Raw genomic sequence first — 25225 nt, 5'->3', positions numbered from 1 at the left:
TTGCCATTACAAACAATTGCCACCAGAGAGCGACAGCAAGACCACTGACACAACCACACACTACTCACACCTATACACCACTCACGCACCCCACATCACACACCTCAGCATATTACCCAACACACCCTCACCTACACACAACACCAATGGCACCAAAAAGACTACCCCGATTCACAGAGGAGGAGCTTAGGGTTATGGTGGAGGAAATCATCAGGGTAGAGCCACAGCTACTTGGAACACAGGTGCAGCAGATATCGATAGCTAGGAAGATGGAGCTATGGCGGAGCATCGTGGACAGCACCCAAGAACTAGGGATGACATCAGTAAAAGGTGGAACGACCTTTGGGAGAAGGTACGTTCCATAGCAGCAAGACACCAGCTCGCTGTACAGAGGACTGGCGGTGGACCTCCCACTTCCTCCCCCCCACTACTCACAGTATGGGAGGAGCAAGTTTTGCCAATTCTGCATCCTGAGGGCCTGGCTGGAAAAGGAGGAGGACTGGACACTGGTAAGTCAACTCTCCACTATTATCAATCCCCCTACCTGCATGCCATCACATACCCCTACCCTCACTCCCATCGCTCCACCCTTACCCACAGACCCCACCATCACATCTCACTCATCCCAATGCCAAGCCCTGCATGCTTCAGCAATACATGGACACCCCTCACAGCCTTGCATGGACACTCATCACTAAAGCATGCAAACTATAGAGAACTAATCATCCCACAATTACACAAGTGAAAGATGCCAGGGCAAATACAACCAAAGAGGGCAAGTCACGGATTCACAATATGTCAGACACAGAAACCATAACACATCATTTACATCCCCACAGGTACCTTAGCCAATGTCAGCAGAGAGGAGGTGCCAGCAATATCCAGTCCCCCAACAGAAGAGGCCCACAGTGATGACAGCAACTCTGGTCTTCAGGATCTGGATGACTAATCTGGCCCATCAGCGACCTCTGGACAGTCGGTTACCCAGGCCCAGTCACACCACCACAGAGCCTCCCCCATCAGGAAACACCACCACAACACCCACCCAGCATACCCATACCTCTGTCCCCAGGACACGTCAATCAGCGGTGTGTCCACCTCTACAGGGACCCCAGGGCACACCTGAAAACCCATGACAATCAGGGACCTGGGGTCAGTGGCAGTGGGCACATGGTTCAGGGGACAGAGGCACATCCCACCAGGGACACTGGGAGGACTGCTGTGTGCCAGGGGGAAGACAGAACTAGGGAACCGACTCTCCAGGAGGCACTTGCAGAGATCCTGGGAGCATATCAACATTCCCAGGACACAAAGGGCCAGATCCTGGACAATGTGCAGGAGAACACGTGGCTGCAGGAGGGACAGTACCAGGGGATCAGTGAGGACTTGCAGGCCATCAACAACACCCTGATCTCCATAGCAGGGGTGCTGTCAGATGTGGCCAATATCATGAGGGAGGCAGTCACACAACAGCGGGCCCCTGTCACTATCCAGACATCTGAACAGCCTTCGACCTCTGCTGCCGCTAATGTCCAGGAGGCCCCACCACAGGACATACAGGCCACCAGCACCCCTCCCCTGCAGAAGGTGAACCACCCCGCAAACGTTCTCTGCGATTCAGACAGAAGCCAGAGACTATTGCCAAGACCCCGCCAGGAAATTAGACTCTCCTGAATGTCCTCCTTGTGTCCCACCCTGTCACCCTGTCCACCTTGAACTGCCATTGCTCCCCTTCCTATGTCCCCTTGGACAACTGTGCTGCAAATAGACTGGAACATTACCCTGTACTTTCCTCCATCATCACCCCATCCCATTGCACTTGCCCCTCAAACTTTTAGCACTTCAATAAACACCCTTGTAAAAAAAAAAGACGTTTGGAGTATGTCAAATGTTTCAAGTATATATTCTTTTAAACTGGTACAAACATTGCAATTCAACTGCACGGAAAATGGCATAGATTAATGACCTGTAGCTGGCTGCAGTGATCACACCAGAAGCATATGTGAGGTCACCAACATCTGCAAAATGAATTGCCAAAGGGTACACTAAGTGGGCATAGAAGTGGGAAATAGCAGCATGCCAGTGCCACAGAAATTCAAACAAATGTAATTGAAATGTGAAGTAACACTGTCTTACCTGTGTGTCATTGGAAATACTGCCGGATTACAGTTGTTCTGTTGTCCTCATCCTCACTGTCCACAGGGTCCACTGCTGCCACACGGGCATCCCCAGCCTCCTCCTCCTGCAGAAAAGGCTTATGGCGTCTCAGGGCAAGGTTGTGCAACATGCAGCATGCTTCTACTATCTGGCAGACCTTCTTGGGTGAGTAACACAGGGATCCACCTGTCAGATGGAGGAATCTGAACCTGGCCTTCAGGAGGCCAAAGGTCCTTTCTATTATCCTTCTTCTGGTTCATCCATGAGCCTCATTATCATGAGGCTCATGATAATGCCCTTGTCCTGGCATTCCTCACAGGGGTCAGCAGCCATGATAGGTTGGGGTAACCAGAGTCACCTGCAAATATTGAGGGACAAATTTTAGCTACACACTATCCGATATGGCCAACACCACACCCATACACCAACATATCCTGGGTGGGAACCAGGGCTCACCTATTAGCCACACCCTATGCCTCTGTAGTTGGGACATCACATTTGGGATACTGCTATTCCTCAGGACAAAGGCATCATGCACTGACCCAGGATACTTAGCATTGAGGTGGGAGATGTACTGGTCCGCCAAGCACACCATCTGTACATTCATAGAGTGGAAACTCTTCCGATTTCTTATCACCTGTTCATTCTGACGGAGGGGGACAAATGCAGTACGTGTTCCATCAATCACCCCAACTATGTTGGAGATATGTCCCATTGCATAGAACTCAGCCTTCACAGTGGCCAAATCTTCCACCTAGGGAAATACAATGTAGCTGCACATGTGTTTTATCAGGGCAGACAACACTCTTGTTAGCACTATTGAGAAAATTGGCTGTGACATTCCTGCTGCCAAGTCCACTGTTACTTGGAAAGAACCAGTTGCCAGGAAATGGACACTGATAGAACTTGCACAAGAGGGGGGTCCCAGTGGGGTGATGGATATCAGATATCAGGTCAGGCTCCAATTGGGCACACAGCTCTGTGATTGTGGCCTTATCCAGTCTATAGGTGAGGATAATGTGCCTGTCCTCCATTGTTGCTAAGTCCACCAGGGGTCTGTACACAGGGGTATGTCTCTATCTCCTATTCATCCTCAGTGGTAGCAAGCTATGGGGAAAAAGAGTGAGGAGCCGGTCACAAACTGAACAATGGGACTACAACAGAACTTAGCATTCTGTTAACTTGTAATGGGTAAGTGTGATTTGTACAGTATGGTGAATCATCAGTGATGCAGCAAATATCCAGGGCCTGCCCCCCCCCAAAATGGCATCTGCCTCCACCTGTCCTGTGTGGAGGGACAGGTGGAAGTGAGGTAATTCCGCTGATGTTGTGCGCAGTGTGGGAGGCGGTCGGGAACCGCAGTGCAACTCCTCATTGGATAACATTGGGCCCTATGGGTTACAGTGACCAATGGTTATCTACGCTGGGTGGTGACGGTTTGCACCGCCGCAGACGTGACCGCCATTTTCTATCATATTCCTCACTTGCTACCTGATCTTCAACAGGAGAGGAACTACACTGCATGTGCTGCTGTGACCTGTGTCTGAAACCTACCATGGCTCGTGTGACTGGGGAAAGGGCCCCAGCCTTCACTTCGGCAGAGTTGGAAAGACTGGTGGATGGGCTCCTACCCCAGTACAGACTGCTGTATGGGCCTCCAGACCAACAGGTGAGTACACTGTGGGCACGATGGATGTGGCATGAATGCATGGAGTGGTGTGTGTGAAGGCCTCGTCTAAGGGAGGTGGGTGGATGTCTTCTGGGTGGCGTATTGGTTGTGTGGTGGGCCATGTTTGTGCAAATGGTGATGTGAAGGGGTATGGTGGGCCATAAGTGTAACAGGAAGGACTGTTTGACTAATTCTATTTTCATGTGTGTATTTCCTGTGCAGGGAAGCGACCATCAAAAGAAGGGTTTATGGCGTGCCATCGCCAAGGACGTATGAACCCTGGGGGTCTACGGCAGGCGGAGCACCCAATGTCGGAAACGGTGGGAGGACCTAAGATGCTGGGCATGGAAGACAGCGGAGGCCAAGCTGGGGATGGCCTCCCAACGAGGAAGGGGTGCCCGTCAAACCCTGACCTCCCTGATGGCCTGCATACTGGCAGTGGCCTTTCCTGAGCTGGATGGGCGCTTAAGGGCATCAGAGCAGCCACTAGAGGATGAGTGCAGTGCCCATCATTACAACTTAAGCATGGTAGGGTGGTATCCGGGCGGGGATGTGTGCCAGTGTATGCCCCTAGGCCAGGCCTGACATTGCAGGATAGGTCCCCTGGTTCAGATGGGAAAATCTTGCTACCTAGCTCATAGGCATCCACTACTGGTCAGGGCTGGGTGGGTGCCAGGTGTTCTGCATTTGGCGGTGTGTGCCCCTCCCCATGCCTTGGCCGCTAACTGTTTCTCTGGTAGTGCTATGGCATATTGTGTAGGGCTGTTCCCTGTGTATGAGGGTGCTGTGTATGCTAACGGTGGTGTTGGTGCAGTCATTGACTAAGTGTATCCTTTGTATCTCCCCCCATTTTTGTTTTGTCACCCTGTCCTTATGTGCATTAGCATCATCTGGCGGAGGAGCAAAGGCACCGGCAACGGAGGGGGCTGCATCCCGCAGGATTGAGGAGGCAGAATCCACCGACGCTGAGGGCACACTAGTGGGATGGAGGGCGAAGAGAGCACCACGGCAGAGACTGGAGGGGACAGTTCTGACACAGAGAGCTCCTCCGTTGGAAGGTTTCTGGTGGTGGCGGACACCTCTGTCAGCTACATGTACAGCCGCCCCTCCATACCAGCACCGCCCTCCCAGCAGCCCCTCATCGAGTTGCCTGTGCCCGCTTACCCAGGAGAATGGGCATCTCCTTTGCCCCAGGCACCTCAGGCCCTGCCCCAGTGAGCTCTGCTGCCCTGAGTGAGGAGGCTATTGACCTCCTGAGATCCATCTCTGTTGGGCAGTCAACCATTGTGAATGCCATCCAGGGGCTGGCAGACTAATGCATTTCTGGAGGGCATTCACACTGGATTGGCGGCCCAATAGAGATTGATTCAGGCTCTGGCCTCCTCTCTTATGGCAGCCATTGTCCCTGTTTCTACCCTCCAACATCCTCTTCCCAGTCCCATTCTCCTCAACCCCAACCTATCCCAAGCACACAGACAGACGAGCATGCACACAAGACAACACACAAGAGTGGTACAGGCAAACACAAGCACCACACGTCATCCCACAGGCACTCACACAAACTCCATCCAGATGCAGACACATCAACATCCACTATTTCCACTGTTTCCCCCTCCTCCTCCACCTCCCTCCCAGTTCCATTTACATTCACACCTGCATGCACTACATCATCATCCACTACCATCATCATCACCACACCAAGCAGAACACACACCTCACTGGCAGACACCTCCACAACAGCAATGCACACGTCCCCTGTGTCCTCTCGCACTGTGTCTGTTCCCCCCCAAGGTACACAAACACAAGCACTCAGACACTCAGCAGCCATCTTCCTCACAACAGCATACAGCCCATGTACCTGCACCCAAAACCAGCAAACAGACACCTCCAACAACCACTCCCTCTCCTCCACTCCCATTCCTTCTCCCTCTTTCCGCCCCAATGTCTCTAAAAAACTGTTCCTAGCCACCATTGACCTCTTCCCTACCCATCCCCCTCATGCTGCACGTATGGCTAGGGAGGGAAGAACCCAGCAAAGCACCTCAGCTGCCAAGTCCAAGGGCCCAGTCATCAGCACACCCACTCATGGTGGAAAAGGATCCAGGCCACATGTCCTGAAGGTGAAAGAACCTGCACCAGGCAGCCTTAAGGGAAAGGAGCCTGCCCCAGCTGCCACAAAGACCAGGGATCCTGCCCCAGCAGCTGCTAAGACGGTAAAGGAGCCTGCCCCAGCTGCCGGAAAAAGCAAGGAGCCTGCCCCAGCAGCTGCTAAGAAGGTAAAGGAGCCTGCCCCAGCTGCCAGGAAGAGCAAGGAGCCTGCACCAGCAGGCAGGAAGAACAAGAACAACTGTGACTGATCCCCCACCACCAACCATGGTTGTGCAGCTCCACCAGCAGCACCACCACCTCCAGTGGGCAGCCTTCAGAGGCTGCAGGGGATGGGCTGGAGCCTCCCACCACCACCAGCACCACCACCTCCAGTGGGCAGCCATCAGCCATCAGAGACTGCAGGGGATGGGCAGGAGCCTCCCCTCACCAGCAGCAGCACCACCACTGAGCAGCCATCAAGAGCACAGGGCATGATGCCCCCTCCAGAACCAGTGGGTAAGGCACCCACTTAGCCAAGACTCCCCAGGATCAAGAGCACAGGGCATGATGCCCCCTCCAGAACCAGTGGGTAAGACACCCACTCAAGAGACTGTGGCCTTGCACTCCCCAGGATCAAGAGCACAGGGCACGAGGCCCCCTCCAGAACCAGTGGGTAAGACACCCACATAACCAAGACACCCCAGGATCAAGAGCACAGGGCACGAGGCCCCCCCAGAGTCATCCCACTCAAGAGACTGTGACCTTGCACTCTCCAGGACCAAGCACAGGGCATGTTGCCCCCTCCAGAGCAAGTGCGCAGTCACCCACTCAAGAGACTGTGGCCTTGCACTCCCCAGGACCAAGCACTGGGCATGTTGTCCCCTCCAGAACCAATGGTGTTGTTCCATCTCCCGGCTGGGGTATCCCCCCATCCCCTGTCCCCCTGAGGTGAGGGCTGTGTCCCCTTTTCTGTACACATGTATATATCTATTCTCTTGCCTAAATTATTTTTATAGATGTGTTGCTCTTATTAAATTCACTTTTTCAAAATCATTTTGTCCTCGCATTATTCATTGGAGTTGCAGGGTAAAATGTTTTAGTAATGCAGCTGATTGTGTGTATGGTTTTGGGGTGTGTGTGTTGCGTGTGTGTGTCACTGTCGTTTTCCTCCCCCCTCCCTTGTTTGCTAGGCGGCTGCACTCACCGTCGTCGTCTTCACCGGCGTTGATGTTCGTGGTGGAGCAGCACATAGAAGATCATGGGAAAGACATGCAGCTCGGGCTCCATGGCGGCGTGGTTGTTCCCTGTGTCTCCAAAGGTGAGTCCTTTCCCTTCTGAGCTCAGTTTTCGCCAGGCTTTTGATGTTGTTGCCCCGGAAAAGGTGGCGGATTGATGTGTCTTAATATGGTGGGCGGAACATTGACTTCCACCTGGCTGTACGCAGCTACTGCCGTGGTGGCTGTTGTTTATTTTTTTTATTTTTTTTTAGGTTTCAAAAACCTTTATTCAACTATAAAAGACAGAATACATCGCAGCCAATCCATGTTTCAGGTGGCACGACATTTGACCAGGTGAAAAACTGAACACAGTGCCAAGGCCAACACCAGGTGAACATCTAGATGGTAATGTATTCACAATTAAAAGAAACTAAAAGCAGGAATGTTTAAAAGCAATGGGATAAAAGAAAAATGCCAAAGATCAATCCCAATGAACACAGCAACTCCTGTGTTAGAAAAAATAACCAAACCCAAAAAACTAAAACATCCATCACCCATGATCACTCCAACACCATTCCAAATAGGTAGGCACCTTGCCATTCTGAAATATATCTTTACACAAGTAATCGTGGACCAAAGAACAACCTAGAGCACAGACCACTTGTGGGGAGAGATCAACAGCTTTGAAAAGCAGAAGATTTCTAGCCCTCCACAAAGCATCCTTCAAACAATTCACCACTATCCAATATTTCTGACATGGGGAGCTGGAAACGAACAGGCCAAAGATCACACCCTCTCTAGACAAAACACCATCAGAATTCAGGGAAGAAAGCCATACTTCCGCCAAAGCCCACACCTGTTGTGCCATGGGGCAGTACCAAAAGAAGTGGTCACAGGAATCTTCTGCCAAACAACCCTTCCTGACACAAAAGGGGGCCCTAGAACATCGTCTCCTAAACAAAAAAAGACGAAGAGGCAGGCAAGCATGTACTGTGGACCATGCCAGGTCACAATGGATATTATGAAGGTACCGTACAGAAACATTTGCCCAAATAGCCTTAGAAGCCAGGTCTGAAAACCCCCTGACTTGTACCTGCTGCTGGTCCCCAGTAACAGATTTGCGAATGAGCCTAGGTGAGATCAGGCCCAAAGGAATCGCGTGTAAATTGTGAGTCCTAATGAATTCCCTGACATAAAAGTAAGCAAATGGGCAGGATTCTGAATGAGGCATGCTATTAGAGACAACCATGCCCCATATTCTGCACACCAGAAAATTCAACCAAAAACTGGCAAAAAAGACCACTTCCTTTCTTCCTTATCCAGGAAAATACTCCCTCTGATCATGGTGCAAATAAACAAAGATTGCAAAGCGAGACCATTGTTTGGAGCACTCTTGCCACCCAAAACCACAGGCTTAAACATGGTCACGCGGGCCACTCGTTCTTGCTTTCCTCTCCAAATGAACTGAAAAAAACCACCTCTGTAGCAGTGTAAGGCAGTGGCGGGGGACGGGGTAAACCAATGCAATATACAGAAGGCACAATAGAAATTCTGCCTTTGTAACAAGAATTTTACCAGTCATAGTAAGTGATCGCAAACCCCAAAGTGCAATCTTCTGCTTCACCTTGGACATGCATTCGGACCAGCTCTGCAAGCTACCACCCTCACCAAAGAACAGACCAAGAACTTTGACGCGATCTTCCACTACCTTAGGGCCCCAATCCATCTTATCTTCCTTCCAGTTGATATACAAACACTCACTCTTTGCCAGGTTAATCCTCGATGATGAAGCAAAGGAAAACCTACTACAATACCATAAAACCTGGTGGATGGAAATATTATCTGAACAAAAAACAGATACATCGTCCATATGAGCAAAGGCAGTGACAGAAACCCCCCTACCTCCAGGGACAGAGATCCCTTTAATCAGTTTATCAGCACTCAGAGTTGCAAGAAAAGGTTAGATGGCCAAAATGAGCAAGAGGGGGGACAAAGGACATCCCTGCCGTACACCTGACAAAACAGGAAAAGAGGCAGTCAACGTGTCATTGACCATGACCCTGCTGTAACAATGGGTATACAGTAAAGAAATCCAGGACCTAAAAGTTGGACCAAAATTCAAATGTTCTAAAACCTGAAACATAAAAGAGTGGTTTAGCCTATCAAAAGCCTTTTCCTGATCCAGGTTCAGCAAACACATAGATAACCCACGGTCTTTAACATACGTTAACACATCCCTAACCAACCATAAATTGTCAGATATCTTATGCCCAGGTATGCCACACGTTTGGTCTGATTCAACGACTGTGGATACAACTGGCCGCAACCAAAGGAACAAAGTTTTAGACAATATTTTAAAGTCTACATAAAGAAGGCTGATTGGACGCTAGTTCTTTACATCGGCTCTATCACCTTTCTTTTTATAGATAAGTCTTATGCAACCACCTCTCAAGGAATTGGGGAGCAATCCTTCCCTCATAGAACAGCGAAAGACTTCAAGCAAGTTGGAGCCCACTAAGTCCCAAAATGTAGCATAGAACTCTACAGGTATGCCTTCAGAACCGGGGGATCTCCCCTTAGGCAAGCTGAGCATAGCCCTCTTGAGGTCTGCAAGCACCAAGTCCTCTTCAAGAACTTCCTTATCCTCTTCAGACAAAGACAACCGCAGATGTTGCATGAAAAAATTCCCAGTTGCATTGTCTGAAACTTTGGGCCCATATAAGTCGCTATAGAAATCATGCACACTGTCTCGGATACCATCAGTAGTGGTATGTGTGGTACCTTGTGAGTCCATCATGGCATCTATAATCCTCCCAGTAGCCCTAGCTTTAAGAACGCAAAACCTAGAGCAAGTCTCATTGTCCTCTAGGAACTGAACCCTACTGCGGAGAGGCAACCCTTTAGTAAAATCATGGTACAATGAGGATAACCTCTGCTTGCACAAAAGAATGTCTGCTTGTACATCAAAACCGAACTCCAACAGCTTGGACAAATTCTGGAGCCGGATTTGCAAATGGATGATTCTACAACGTCGGTCTCTAGCCACTCTAGTACCCTCCCGAATAAACAAGGACCGTATACGAATCTTAATGTCCTCCCACCACTCACTGATAGAGGGGAAAAGAATTTTGAGGGACTGCCAATTCTGGTAATGGTAACTAAACTTATCCCGGGTAGCCTTGTCATTGAGCAAAATAATATTTAGCTTCCACAGACCCTTCCCTCTAAGAGGTATATCTGCTATGGAGACGCCAACTGAAATTAGGTAAAGATCTGAAAAGAAAACAGGAATGAGAGTAGCTGAAACTATCTTTTCAGAGGGACTTGCAAAGATGAAGTCAATGCAAGACTTAGTGGGAGAGTTAGAACTAACCCAAGTGTAACCTGGATCATTTGGATGTAACACTTTGTAGGAATCCTGTAAATGAAAATCAGAAATTATACTTTTCAGTAAGGTAGAGCTACTGTCAAGGTGTACTGCAGAAGAAGAGGATCTGTCTTTCACATCCAGTAAACAGTTAAAATCACCACCCAGAAAAACATTCCTGTTGCATAAAAGGAGCTGAGGCAGGAAGCTCAAAACATTGTTTCTGCAGGACAATGATGTAGGGTGGTACACATTAATGAGGCGTAAATCATGGCCGTTCCAAGTACCATCCACACATAATAGTCCCTTAACCACATGTTGTACTTGGTGAACAGTAAAGTCAGAACTGCAAAGTAAAATGCCTAATCCAGCATTACGGTCAGAATTACAGCCTGACCAGATGGAAGGGCCACAGGTCCACATTTGCTGCAGTTTTTGGTACCTAGAATGTTCTGGAATAGCACATTCCTGTAAGAAAATCATGTCTAATTTTTGCAGGCTCAAAAAGTCAAAAATTGATGAACATTTCACATCATCACCCAGGCACCTGACATTAATACTCCCCAAGAGGAGCATCAGGAAATATCTGAAAAACATAAACATTGTAAAATCGTACTTTCAGTCCAATTTCCTATTCCTCTTCTTAGTCTTCCGCTTTATCACAGGGGTAAAAGCATCCTCCCCTGTCACCGCCTGGAAATTACGCCTGTCATCCTGTGTGTACAAGTCTCTAGAGTCATTGCTCTCAAAACCAGTCTCTTCTGTGTCATCACCCTCTTTCTCCTTCCTTTTTAATGAGGTTGAGACATGCATGGCAGCTTTAACCTCTTCCTCAACAAAAATGTCATCCTTGCCCCATTCAACTACCTCAGCAGCAACCGCAGTGTCAGAGAAAGAAGAGTGTTCCAGGGCTGTACAGGCGTACTCTATCTCACTTCAAGAGTCTGTAGAGGAAATTGTAGACACTGTACCTTGAGTACCAACCGCTTTTGCAGTACCAGATGAAGCAGGTTCCAGGGAGTGCTGGCTTAGAGTAGAAAATACCTTAGGCGTAACATACAGACTGTCATCCATAACAGTGCCATGTGGCTGTGGAGCAGAAGGTGGAACAAGTTGCACCTGGGGGGCGTCAAGAGCTGCACCTGCGGTGGAAATCAAAGAAGAGCCTCCAGCACTGACAATATCATTCCTTTCAACAGCACTCAGGTGATTTTGGGCAACACCCCCCTAGTGGTTTTGGAGGACGTCTGCTGTGATTGGACATCCAAATTTAAATCAGGTGTGGGAGCCATGATTGGTTGATCAGGAGCACCTGGTGAAGCACCCTCATTAGGTTCCATGCAGTTCCCAGCCTCATCAACTGCACCTGTTTGTTTTCCCGCCAAAACCGGAGCTTCTTTCCCAGAGATGTCTTGCTCCACAGTTAAATCCACCTTTGCTTCAGACAATGATAAACCATGTTGGAGAGCAAATCTTTTCTCCTCCAAACCAAGCCTGATTAATTATTCCTCCACCTCCTCTACATCTTCCCTTGACCTCCCTCTACTCTGGTGGGAAGGGAAAGGTTGCTCCAGTCGTGCAGCTTTGATTTTAAAGGCATAGGAGGAGGAGCAGTTTTTAAACTCATGCTCAGTTGAGCCACAAAGATTACACGTTTTTTCAGCCACACAATCCTCAACTTCATGTCCAGTGTTTCTACACTTAGTGCAGAAAGGTGCAGTGCAATTTTTAGCCAAGTGCCCCTCCAAATTACATTTCCTGCATCTCCTAGGCTGACCCACATAGAAGACAGTGCCTGTGGCTCCAACAAGTCTAATAGCGCTAGGTATGTGCCTCAGTTCCTCAGTGGCACGGTCTCTCTTTAAAGATACCAAGGCTTTAAAGTAGCCAGTGTTTACTCCATCAGCATCTCTCACTCTTGCCCCATGAGAAACAATGCAAAACTGATTGAGCCAAGTGATAATGTCAGCACTCTGAACATACTCATTAAACATGGAGACATTCACCCATCTCTTCTGAGGCTGAGTCAAGGCATTTATGGAAAACACTTTCAAAGGTGCAGAGTCATTCCTTTCTTTAAAGCGCTTGAGGCATTGTTCAAAAAAGCAAAGGTGGTGAAAATCACTTCAAAGACTTTACCTCCAGGAAAAGCAAACAGGTAGTCAATCTGATCAGGTCTGAATCCAAGTTCCTTTTGCAGCATTGACCGGCTGAACAACAATCCATCCATCTTGACGTCTTCAACTGCGGAGAACCTCACGGCATTTTGTCGCGCTCGACTATCCGCCATCTTTGCAGACATCCCTTCCGGAAGGGTCCCCCGATTTCACGCTGAAGAGAAGAGCTGAACTCGCTGGAAACACTGGAACCTCCTCCTCGGATACCTCAGAGAAAACAACCACGTCACCATGGTGTCTCCCCTGCCAGGCTGTTGTTTCCGCCCTGGCAGTCGGTGTGGTAGATTGGCTGTCTATCGGAGATCTTTCTGCCATGGTTATAATTTGGCTGTAATTACCGCCAGCCTGTTGGTGGTATTACCACCACTTTAGCACCAACCGCCACGGTTGTAATGAGGGCCTATGTTTTATTCAGATTATCTAGTTGTGGGGCCATGAAGCTTAATACAGACCTATATTTTTTGTTTCTCAGCAGTAATTCAAATTCTGCATGACTGTTCTAAACTTGTGACCCTGAGGTTTCATATATTAGGGATTGTGAATTTACTCTATCAATATAGGCCCCCATTTTAACCCTGGTGGTATTACCGCCAACAGGCTGGCGGTATATACGGTCACATTATGAGTGTGGTGGGTTGGCTGCAGCCAACCCGCCACTTCACCACTAATACCGCCATGGCGGTATGAGCCGCCAGGCCGGAGATGTTAATCTCCAACCCGGCGGCCCACAGAGTACCCAATCCTCCATAAACGCACACACACGGACACATCACCCCCCTCCTCCCACTACAGTCACAGAGTCCCTTACCCCCAAACCCCTTCACCCGCATACACGCACACATACACCCACACGTACATGCATAAACCCATTCACTGGCATAGACGCATTCATGTATGCATTCGTCCAGACTTACTCACAGACATTCTTACACACAAACACACTGACATGCAGACATGCACTCACTTTACCATTCTTACACGCATTCAATCACACGCATACAACACAACACAGACGCATTCACACACACACTCACACCCCCCCCCCCATACACACACACACAACACCTCCACGCCCTCTTACCCCCCTCCCCTGTCGGACGTTTGGCTTACTTTGGACAAGGAGGTCATCTGGCAGGGAACAGGAAGGGACACTGCTACCGCCAGGAGCGCCCCACCAGCAGAACACTGCCAGGCCATATCGCAGCTCACAATACATCTGGCAGCATTCTACTAGTGGGGCCGTGCTGATGTTAGCAGCACCAGGTCAGCACCATCAGTATGAACACTGCTGGGTTTCCATCCTTATTGTGGCGGAAGTTAGGCAGTGCTCATAATCGCGGACGGATGGTCGTCGCCGCGTGGTATGGTGGAGGCCGTCACCATGGCAGTAGGCTATTACCGCCAATGTTAAAATGACAGCCACAGTTGTACAAAATTGGACTACTAGTTAAAAATTGTCCAAAAAAGCATAAAGCCCCAACTGCAGACATCTGGTTGCACTAGACCAGGTCAAAGTCGAAAATTAAGGCCAACTGTGATGGAGCATGGTTTGGAAATGGAGACCAAGATTGTGTCAGTGGAAAGTTTATCTTCTGACTTGGAAATTTTTATGGAGAAAAAGAGGTTGTTGATGAGTCACCAGCAGGGCAAGCCGGATCTGAAATGGAACTCGAAGATGGCAGAGTTTGTATCCAGGATGGCCTCAACATCGGTCAGTTTTGGCTCTGTGTTCATCTTTGTGAAGCCCTCTATGTGTGGACTTAGAAACTTTCCTGGAAGTCAGATCTACTTCAGCAGGGTAAACCAGCAAGCTGAGGCCGACCATCAATTCGATGTGAAAGGATGCAGCTTTGATGGCGATCCCTATCTGTGTCAGTTCTCCAGGCAGAAATTTGCCAAACTGTTTCTAAGCCCCAGATCTTGAACCATGGTGATAGTAGGAGTACACTCTAAGATTAACAATGGGTCCAGGACCCTTGGGGCCCCACTCGGTTCAAGGCACTTCTAGTTGGTAGTGGTCAGCTGGGCAGTTGCAGGGAAAGGGCATCTGAAAGCTTGTTGTGTCCCTGTGGCTTTAACAGGAGGTCAGCCAACTAATTCTTGGAGCAATTCTGAGGTCCTGGTTCAATGTAAGCAGGTCCAGTTTACCTTCAGGTTTTTCAGACAGAAGGGCAGTCAACCTCTGATTCTTCACAGGTCCTGGAGTGTTCTGAGAAATGTTCTGAGTATGCCACATGCATGCCCAGTGCCAGCCTATGAGTGGGTGAAATGCATGGTCACTCTATAACCAATGGGGTGAAAGTTCCTAGAGGTGACCCTACCTACTGTTCCAGAATCACCTGTGTGTTTAACTGTAAACCCTTTTAATGTTGAGAGTACCCCTCTCTCCGCTTTCTTCCTCTGGTCAAAGCTCCCTGTGCCCACCCAGAGGTGTGTCTATGATAATGGGCAAACCCTCCCTGGTAGTCACTCCAAACCAGTTCTGGTGTTCTGGGGCCGCTCCCGCCTCCCCTCCCCCCCCCCCACATTAGGATTTGAGCAAAACTGACTTATAAGGAAAAAAGGCCTAGGTATGACCTATGTCTGATTTGACTTGGTAGGAATCCTTTGAAGCTCAGGAAGTGTCTGGAAACAATCCACATCTCACCACAGGTGAGCCATCATCATTTATGTGACACTGGACACTGGCAGAAAGGCCGCTTTTGGCTTACGCAGGAAATTGACAACAAGTGTAATTTTCAAAATAGTAATATTCCCCACCAATTTATATGCCATACATACATATAGTGCCATATACTAGGGACTTATAATTAAATTATTATGCCTATTAGGTATATGATACTTTTTTGCTATCTTTATTGTTTTATCACAGGGTAACATTCATACATATTATTATAAGCATTGGTACATTTTCTAAAGGTAGTTTAATGTACACTTGGCTTAACACACATGGCTGTGTGGATATGAGGCCATCATTTCAGATTAACTAATTGAAGTTGTAACATGTATTAATGAACCATAAAAAAAATGTGAACGCATGCAGCACTCCCTCCCAATCACACTTCTGAGACATATATGGGGTAATTATGACCCGGTGGTCGGCGATAATATGGAGGAAAGTACGGCCAACAGGCTGGTGGTACTTTCCTCCATATCATGACATTGGCTGTTTGGCTGAAGCCAAATCGCCAATGTACCACACCGACCTCCACGGCTGTAACGGCTGCCAGGCTAGAGACATTAATCTCCAGCCCGGCGGCTGTCACTTGACCTTCTGCAAGATTTTGACCCCGCCTACAGCCATGGTTTTCGTGGCTTCCTTACCGCCACGAAAACCATGGCGGTAGGCACTATCAGTGACAGGGAATCCCTTCCCTGTCACTGATAGGGGTCTTCCCCACCTCCTTCCCCTCCACTGGTCCCCCGTTTCTCTCCAGAACCCCCCTTCATACACGCCGCTCCCTTCACACATGCACACATGCATACACACACCCATTCCCACATTCATCTACGCATGCATACATCCATTCACATACGCACCTGCACACACTTACATACATACACACAGACACCCATTCACACTACTCAACATACATGCACTCATACCCCCAAACATGCACACACATACAACACGCAACACACACCCGCATACACGCACGCACAGTCATACACACCGCCCCAGGCACACACAACGCCTCCCACCCCCCTACCCTGTTGGAGCACTCTCTTACCTGTGTCCAGGGGGTCTTCCGGCAGGAGACGGGACTGGGCGCTGCTGCCAGCAGCAGTGTCTGCCAGCAGAGTACAGCCAACCCATATTAATTCTCATAATACGGCCTGCGGTGGACTACTGGCATGGCGCTGCTGCTGGCAGCAGCTCCACCTTACTGCCGTCCGCCACCATGGCCACAGCCAGATTTCCACCATCCTACTGGCAGAAATCCGACTATGGTCATATTATGGCAGAGAGCTGGTAGCCACGGTGACGGTCTTTTGGCGGCCGTCGCTGCGGCGGTAGGTAGTTTTTACCGCCAAGATCCTAATGAGGGCCATAGTCATATTACTTTTTCCTTCCTCCGTCTTGCTCCCACCAATGTGCTACAGAACATATCAACTTGCCAAGGAACCTGGCTAATTCCAGATCTCCCAAGCTCCATGATCACACAAGGCCGGGTCCTATTGTTCCTCACGTGCCCTCAATTCAGGGTGGTTGTATGTCCGATTTCTGTTCCATTTTCTCAAGATAAATTTCCCATTGGTTCATATAGTGGCATCTCCCGTCCTTAGCTTCTCTTTCTGCGTTCACTGCTAATTCTGCTCCCCCATCTCACCACATACTTCCTCTATAGCTCCATTGCTGGTGCCGTGTTGGATTTCCATGTCAGAGGTATGTGATGCTTTGCTAGCACCAGAGCCAGGCTCTGGCAGCAGACAAACTTTTGGTTTGTTTAGTGACTGTGTGCATGTCTTGAAAGCATCTGAATGGATCCTGTGACAGAATAGAAAAGGTTGCTTCTAAAATACAATGTGCTACCTTTCTCCAGAATGTATTTATTCCCTGGCTGGTGCATCATACCATATGCTCAAAGTCCTCCTCCTCCGTGCAACATCGGGGACACGTGTACTGAGCGCTAGCGTACATTTTCCCTATGCTGGCCAAGGTGAGATAAGCATGATGTACATAATTAAATTGGGTGAAGTGGAACCTAGCGTTCCTAGACACAGTCTTTATTGATTCCAATAAAGCAAACCCATGAAGCTATCAGTATTTCTGTCACATATTTGTCTTCCCACCAGTCCTTAAGAGCCTGCAATCCCCTTAAGGCACCTTGCAGTGGGACCCAATGCAATCCTGTAATTACTTGTTTCATCCGTCCCAAATCTAAAGCCATCTCTAGCTATCCTGCAATATTGGGTACATCTTATCCATGATCCCCTGTATGGCAGAATATAAGAGGAATTTTCCTGGCCCCAGGGCAGATATGTCCATCAGGTCCTCAAGCGAGGTTGACTTCCTGTTCTCTACCAGATCCCCCCATACTTTGATACCCCCAGCCATCGAGCTATCTAGTTGCTGTGACTCCATCAGACGCTTATTTTGTGCTGATGCCCAGAGTGGAAGATTTCGGGCATAGGATATTCACAGCCCTGCACCTTTCAGCAGTACATTGGTAATGCTTCTTAAAGACAGGGTGCTCAGGAACAATTCCATTACTGGGGAGTCACCTAGCTCGGTTTGGGCCATAGCACGGTTGTGGTTTGGTAGCTCCTCTGGCCAGTGCATCGGCCACTGGATTTGGTATGCAGCATGATAAAGCTCAGAATTGGGGGCCTCTAGTTGTCCCTCTTGCAGCGGGGCATGCAGTGTGTTAATTGCCATCCTATGTTTGCCATTGCCCCATATGAGCTCTGTGATGATGGTCATGTTTAAAAGGAAGAGCACAAGCACATTACCACTGGTTAGTAGGAGCAAAGTGCACAGAGTCCCATGGCCAACTGAAAAGGTTCAGCAAAAAGGGCCAAAATCCGGAGGAATACCATGCAAAAGATGGTCCTTTCCAACAACAGTGTTTTGAAAAAGGAATGGTTTTGTGTTATGCGACACTACCAGTCAATGAATCTATTTACTGAATGCTTGTCGCTCATAAGTAATGAGGACTTTCATGAGCACAACGAATTTAAAAGGAAAGAAAGGTAAAATTATTTTAGTCAAAGCATTCTAAAGCTGACTGTAAATCTAGTATACACAATCAGGGCCATAACACAAAGGATACTGGATCACTCAGTCAAAAAACATAATATTCTTAATATCGGAACTATTGACTGCCTCTTGAGAATTGTGGGTGAAACCCAGGAGTGCATAATTATCATTTAATTTCTTCTCCCAACTTTTGTAGCTGAGTTATGTGTCGTGTCATCCATCCTCCCTCTGATATAGGTGTTTGTAAACTCCTATTATTAGGATTTTTAGGTCTGACTTCCTAAGCTTCCATTATGGTCCTTTTCTAGATGGCCTGAGGATTGTGTGTATAATAAAGTACTCTCTCGTCTTTCTCGAGTGCCCTGGTATGTTTGGAGTGGACCCAAGAATCTCATCACACTATGCCTTCATTCAGACTTGAAGGGCTGGACCATTAAACGCTTTTATGTTGACAGTATTTGAATTCGTTGGAGATTTCGACTGGATCGCGCAAACAGACTGGTTTGTGTTGGAACTGAATGTCAGGAGTATGGACTTTACCGCATACTTTTTGTGTTTGTCGGTATTTTAATTTGTAAGTGGTAAACGCTGTTGGTGATTTCAAATTATTGTGTAAAGGTTTACTTAAGTTGAATACCACTACCAACATTAGGAGTTTAGTTGTAAAGTTCTGCCAGCAAGCACTATACAGATTACTACTTACAACATTTGCTGACAGGGAATTTACCTGTTGCTCACAAAATAGTTATTACGCTAATCAGCAAATAATGGCAATGAATTGAAATACAAAAAATGTTTCTGAAACAATCCACTGTGGAATGAAGCAAGAAATTATACATTTAGCAAGTCATAGTGCTTTGTATATTTTACCTTCACTCCTTCATGTAATTAGCAGACATCCTGTTTTAAGTAGTTTTGTTTGACTTATTTGCAAAATTTCACAGAGCACAAGCTGCCAAGCACAGATACAGGCATTTGTTGAAAAATATCGCATTATAGAAAGACAGTGTGTTTGTGAAAAAGAATTACGATATATTTTTTAATTCATTTTTTTAGAATCAATACAACTTTGGGATGTCTTGAACATGCTCGACTCAGTGACTCATGAAATGGAATTTGAGAAAAAGAAAGGGAATGCACCAGTCAGGTAATAATGTTGAGCATGTTTGCACATTTAACTTATTGAAAATCTCATACATCCCATTTGCTTTCTGCAGATATTCCTTTGTTGCATGAAACGCATAACAAGGTAAGGGTCTGGGCATTTTAATGCAACAGCATTACCATTGTAGAAGGAACAAATGGTAACGCAGTACCAAGTGGTGACTACACAACTGCACCTTAGATACTAAACAGGAAGCGCTTGTAGCATCCTGGAGCCAATAACAGGGAACCCATAAAATAAACGTGATCAAGCAGGATCAACCTTTATAATAAATGAATGGGATGTAGTTTCCACAAATGCCGAGGAGCTGCAAAATCTGGCTGCATGAGTCCTGGCAATTGGTCCCGAAAGTGACCTGATAATGCTAGCCCTCTTCTTGCAGCCATGGATGTCTTCACTGCTGCCATAAGCTGCAGGGGCGCCTGTACCAGTGCCAGGTCAGCTGTAAGGACTACACCAACAATCACAGATAGATTCAGGCAATTAAAGCAAAGATAGAAATCACTAACAATTAGTGCTAATGAGTTTCAAAACCATACAAATGCCAACTCTCAACAGGGGGCCTCACAGTCAGATCTTTTACATGGCTGCCAGCTTTTCTAGGGATGTAAATTCTTTGATATCACCCCCGGCTCCACTTCATCATTGGAGTTTGTAACAAAGAGCATATTAGATAACCCAGTGTACATACTCCAGCAGCATCTAATTTACCTAAGCACTCTGCTATTAATACTAAACAGAAAAAGAACCTGAATCATACTGCTGACCATTATGGTGGCTCAACAAACCCATGTTCATTCTTTGCCTGCACCCTGAATTCCAGGAGACGAATATAGTTTCAAACTACTAAGTCTGTAAAGAGTAGGTCTTTTGGCTGGTGCAGTATTATGTCTTTGTTTGGCTCTAAGAGAAGACCTGTGACTCTGTTCTACCTGTTCAGACTCCAGATTGATTAAGAAAAGAACACTAGCAGCAGAACAAGCTACAGGGATTACTGGTAACAGCGAGTTTCCAGAGGAATAATCGTTGCAGATAGAAAAAACGTCTGGGTGCAGACAGCAAGAAGAGTAGCCATGCAGGCATCAGGAACAGAAGCAGGAGAAAATCCACAACTACACAGGAGCGATTCAGCACGAGCAAAAAGGATTCACCGTTGCAATGCATTGATACAATCTCTTGTGCCAGCTTAAATAACTAAGAGTTACAGGAAACAATGTATTCACCCCAAAGCGCTTTGCACCATCTTGGGTTGCAAATATAATTCCAAAGTACTCAAATATAAAATAACTTCCCAATGGAAAACAACAATTCAGCTATTGGAATGAATGGCCATCAAAATGCAAAGAATCACACTCCATCTGAACCCAATCATTGCCTGACGGTAGCTATGCAGATGTGGATTCACAGTTGGCTACACCCCCATCACCTCCTATCGTATGGCAGCGTGTGAACCTCTGCATCTTCACTGCTTAGTGGCTAGCATGCACCAATGTAGCCTTGCTTTCTCCGTCCCCACAACTTGGAAGTCAGCATCGCAAAGGGCATCCAGGCCATCTGAGTTCAGAGACTCCAAAACAGCTGAGGTTCACCACCACCACCTATGTAGATGGTAAAACCCTAACACTCTGACCTCCCCTCAGAAGGACCTGGTCTATTTTGTTAAAGACACACAATTACTTCACTAAGAGACAACTATGCATTGAAGAGGCTGTTCCCAAGACACAACCAATCAAATACTGGAGTTTACTATGTATTATTTTGGAGTCACAAATATCCTTGACAACACATTTCTCATGGCCATCAACAAAAAAGCACTTCGGAGGCTGAGGAATTCTTTGAAAATACTTAGGAGAAGTGGGTTTGAGTAATGATACATGAAGGGATGGCTGACTCTGCCAGGACATGGGCAATTTCAATTCAACTGTAACTGAATTTATAAATGTGTGAAAGGAAAGTTTCCAAAATAGTGTTGCGATAGCTTGGAGCTATGAATTGTGACAGAAAGATGAGAAGAAAGCCAAGCCTTACCTCCAACTTTGTACTTAGGTGTCCGTATTTTTTGCTGTTTCCCCTGCTTTTCCTGAGATTTCTTTACATTTAATAAAACACTGTGTTGAACTTTCTTAAGATTCTGAAAAGGGTCTTGAAGTAAGATCAGACAGGCTCTAAAATGATAGCCATAATTTGGAAAAATGGCAATAGCCAGAGGAAGAAAGTTGTATGGAAACTCCACTGATCAAATCAAATCAAATCATTAGCATTTATAAAGCGCGCTACTCACCCGTGCGGGTCTCAAGGCGCTAGGGACAAAGGGGGTGGTTATCGCTGCTCGAACAGCCAGGTCTTTAGGAGTCTCCGGAAAGCGGAGTGGTCCTGGGTGGTCCTGAGGCTGGTGGGGAGGGAGTTCCAGGTCTTGGCCGCCAGGAAGGAGAAAGATCTCCCACCCGCCGTGGAGCGTCGGATGCGAGGGACGGCGGCGAGTGCGAGGCCAGAGGAGCGGGGGGGGCGGGTGGGGACGTAGAAGTTGAGGCGTCTGTTGAGGTATTCCGGTCCCTTGTCGTGGAGGGCTTTGTGTGCGTGGGTGAGAAGTCGGAAGGTGATCCTTTTGCTGACTGGGAGCCAATGCAGGTGTCTCAGGTGTGCGGAGATGTGGCTGCTGCGGGGTACGTCGAGGATGAGGCGGGCCGAGGCGTTTTGAATGCGTTGTAGGCGATTTTGGAGTTTGGCTGTGGTCCCGGCGTAGAGGGTGTTGCCGTAGTCCAGGCGGCTCGTGACGAGGGCGTGGGTCACGGTTTTTCTGGTGTCGGCGGGGATCCAGCGGAAGATCTTGCGGAGCATGCGGAGGGTGAGGAAGCAGGCAGAGGACACGGCGTTGACTTGCTTGGTCATGGTGAGAAGAGGGTCCAAGATGAAGCCGAGGTTGCGGGCGTGGTCTGCGGGGGTCGGTGCGGTGCCGAGGGCCGTGGGCCACCAGGAGTCGTCCCAGGCGGACGGGGTGTTGCCGAGGATGAGGACTTCAGTTTTTTCAGAGTTCAGCTTTAGGCGGCTGAGCCTCATCCAATCTGCGACGTCCTTCATACCCTCTTGTAGGTTGGTCTTGGCGCTGGCGGGGTCCTTGGTGAGGGAGAGTATAAGTTGGGTGTCGTCGGCGTAGGAGGTGATGATGATGTTGTGCTTGCGTACGATGTTGGCGAGGGGGCTCATGTAGACATTGAAGAGTGTCGGGCTGAGTGATGAGCCTTGAGGTACGCCGCAGATGATCTCAGTGGGTTCTGAGCGAAACGGAGGGAGGTAGACTCTTTGGGAGCGGTTTGCGAGGAAGGAGGCGATCCAGTCCAGGGCCTGGTCTTGGATCCCGGTGGAGCAGAGGCGGGTGATTAGGGTGCGGTGACAGACGGTGTCAAAGGCAGCCGAGAGGTCGAGAAGAATGAGGGCGACTGTTTCACCGTTGTCCATCAGGGTTCTGATGTCGTCTGTGACTGAGATGAGGGCGGTTTCAGTGCTGTGGTTGGTTCGGAATCCGGTCTGTGAGGGGTCGAGCAGGTTGTTGTCTTCCAGGAAGGTGGTCAGCTGTTTGTTGACGGTCTTCTCTATTACTTTGGCTGGGAAAGGCAGAAGGGAGATGGGGCGGAAGTTTTTCAGGTCGCTCGGGTCAGCCGTAGGTTTCTTTAGTAGGGCGTTGACTTCGGCGTGTTTCCAGCATTCGGGGAAGGTAGCAGAAGAAAAAGAAGAGTTGATGATGGTCTGGAGGTGCGGGGCGATGATGTCGTCGGCTTTGTTAAAGATGAAGTGCGGGCAGGGGTCCGAAGGGGCGCCGGAGTGGATAGAGTTCATGATGGATTTGGTTTCTTCCGTGCTGATGTGGGTCCAGTTGTTGAGGGTGATGGTCGGGGATATGGGTTCTGTGGTGTTTGGTTGGGTCTGGTGTCCGAAGCTGTCGTGGAGGTCGCTGATCTTGCGATGGAAGAAAGTGGCGAGGGATTCGCATAGATCCTGTGAGGGCGTGACGGCGTTGGCGTTGGCGCTGGGATTGGAGAACTCCTTGATGATGCTGAAGAGTTCTCTGCTGTTGTGGCTGTTTTTGTCCAGTCTGTCGGTGAAAAAATTCCTTTTGGCAGAGTGGATCAGGTGGTGGTGTTCGCGGGTAGCGTTCTTGAGGGCGGTCATGTGGTCAGCGGTGCGGTCCTTGCGCCAGGCTTTCTCAAGTGCGCGACAAGTTTTCTTTGATTCTTTGAGGGTGTCAGAGAACCAGAGGGGTTTCTTGGTGTTGTTCTGTCGCTGCGAGCGTTTGAGGGGAGCAAGGTTGTCTGCGCAGTTGGAGATCCAGTTTGTGAGGTTGAGGGCTGCGTCGTTGGGGTCGGTAGTGAGGGTGGGTTGGTTGGCGGCGAGTGCGGAGAAGAGTTGCTCTTCAGGGATCTTGTTCCACTGTCGGCGAGGGATGGGTTGAGTTCGGAGGTGGCGGGTCTCGCGTTGGAATGTGAAGTGGACGCAGCTGTGGTCAGTCCAATGTAGGGCGGAGGCGTGGCTGAAGAAGACGTGTTTGCTGGCGGAGAAGATAGGGTCGAGTGTGTGTCCGGCGATGTGGGTGGCAGTAGGGGCTTCCAAATTGATTGCTATAGCATTTACAAAATGACTTAAATACTTTTCCAAGGCTTTGTTAGTATTTCAGTCTGCCCAGTTGATTTGAGGGTGGAATCCAGATGAAAGACTTGTATGGATTCTTAGAGTGTGGCCAAGTTGAGTACAAAAAGTAGAAACAAATTGAACGTACTTATCAGAAACAATTTTCCTTGGACGACTATGTAGTCGGACCATGTCAGAAAATAAGACTATCGCCAGTTCTGAAGCTGAAGAACCTTATTGGAGAAAAATGAATCAACTTGGAATGAGAGCCAAGAGTCACTCTAATGTCAGTTCATCCTTCAGGCCTTGATAGATCCACAATAAAATCCTTCTGAATAAATTATCAGGGCTGTTGAGGCAATTCTAAAGACTGCTAAATGTAGCTTGTGTTTTATCCTTCTATCGTGCACAGATACCACAAGACTTAACATATGTGGTTACATTTTCATGGACAGAAGCTCACCACAATCATTAATGGGATGTATTCAGTCACATTTTGTCCTTTATGACCAGAAATCAAAGAGTCATGACTAGTTTGTAGAATTAATTTCTGTAAACTTTGAATAGGGATGAATCGGTTCCTGGTAGCAAAGATTAAACCATTCTTTACTTGGACCTTCTTTTTGTTGCTCACCAAGCATATTTCTTTAAATCCCTAGTTTTTACTCAGACTTATGTTGTTCAAGAATGTAAGTTATTATGAAATGATATATGTGAGACAATGGATTATTAGTTGGAGTGGATAGTAGTAATAATGTATTTATTCTTGTTAGGCCCAAGAAAGGTTTCAGTAGTTTAAACCTGAGCTCAACCCCTAGTAGCTATGTCACAGAGCAGACAGGCTTAACTTAAGAAAAGGTGTAAAGCATTCAGGAGTACGAAAACAGTTAAAAAGTTGACAACACAACGCAATAAAAATCTCACTTCAATTTTTAAAAATAGAAAATAATGTAATGAACAAAATGATGCCACAAATTTAATAAGGAAATCTGGGCATAAGAATTTTTAAAGTTTTAAATGAAAATAGTGCTACCAAGAGTTAAGTGCCAACCGCGGTCATC

General features: G+C 47.9%; 1 protein-coding gene across 2 annotated transcripts in view; it reads left to right on the top strand.

Annotated features, from left to right (window-relative positions):
• IQCM (IQ motif containing M) overlaps window positions 1-25225 on the top strand; it is a 1478261-nt gene that overhangs the window by 397272 nt on the left and 1055764 nt on the right. For both annotated transcript variants that reach the window (XM_069242635.1, XM_069242634.1), the window contains exon 5: window positions 19433-19523. In XM_069242635.1, coding sequence (XP_069098736.1) covers window positions 19433-19523 — 91 coding nt within the window. The remainder of the gene's footprint in view (window positions 1-19432; window positions 19524-25225) is intronic.

Source organism: Pleurodeles waltl, chromosome 1_2 (genome assembly GCF_031143425.1).
Source record: "Pleurodeles waltl isolate 20211129_DDA chromosome 1_2, aPleWal1.hap1.20221129, whole genome shotgun sequence".
NCBI classification, from domain to species: domain Eukaryota; kingdom Metazoa; phylum Chordata; class Amphibia; order Caudata; family Salamandridae; genus Pleurodeles; species Pleurodeles waltl.
This window is presented reverse-complemented; position numbering and strand designations above follow the sequence as displayed.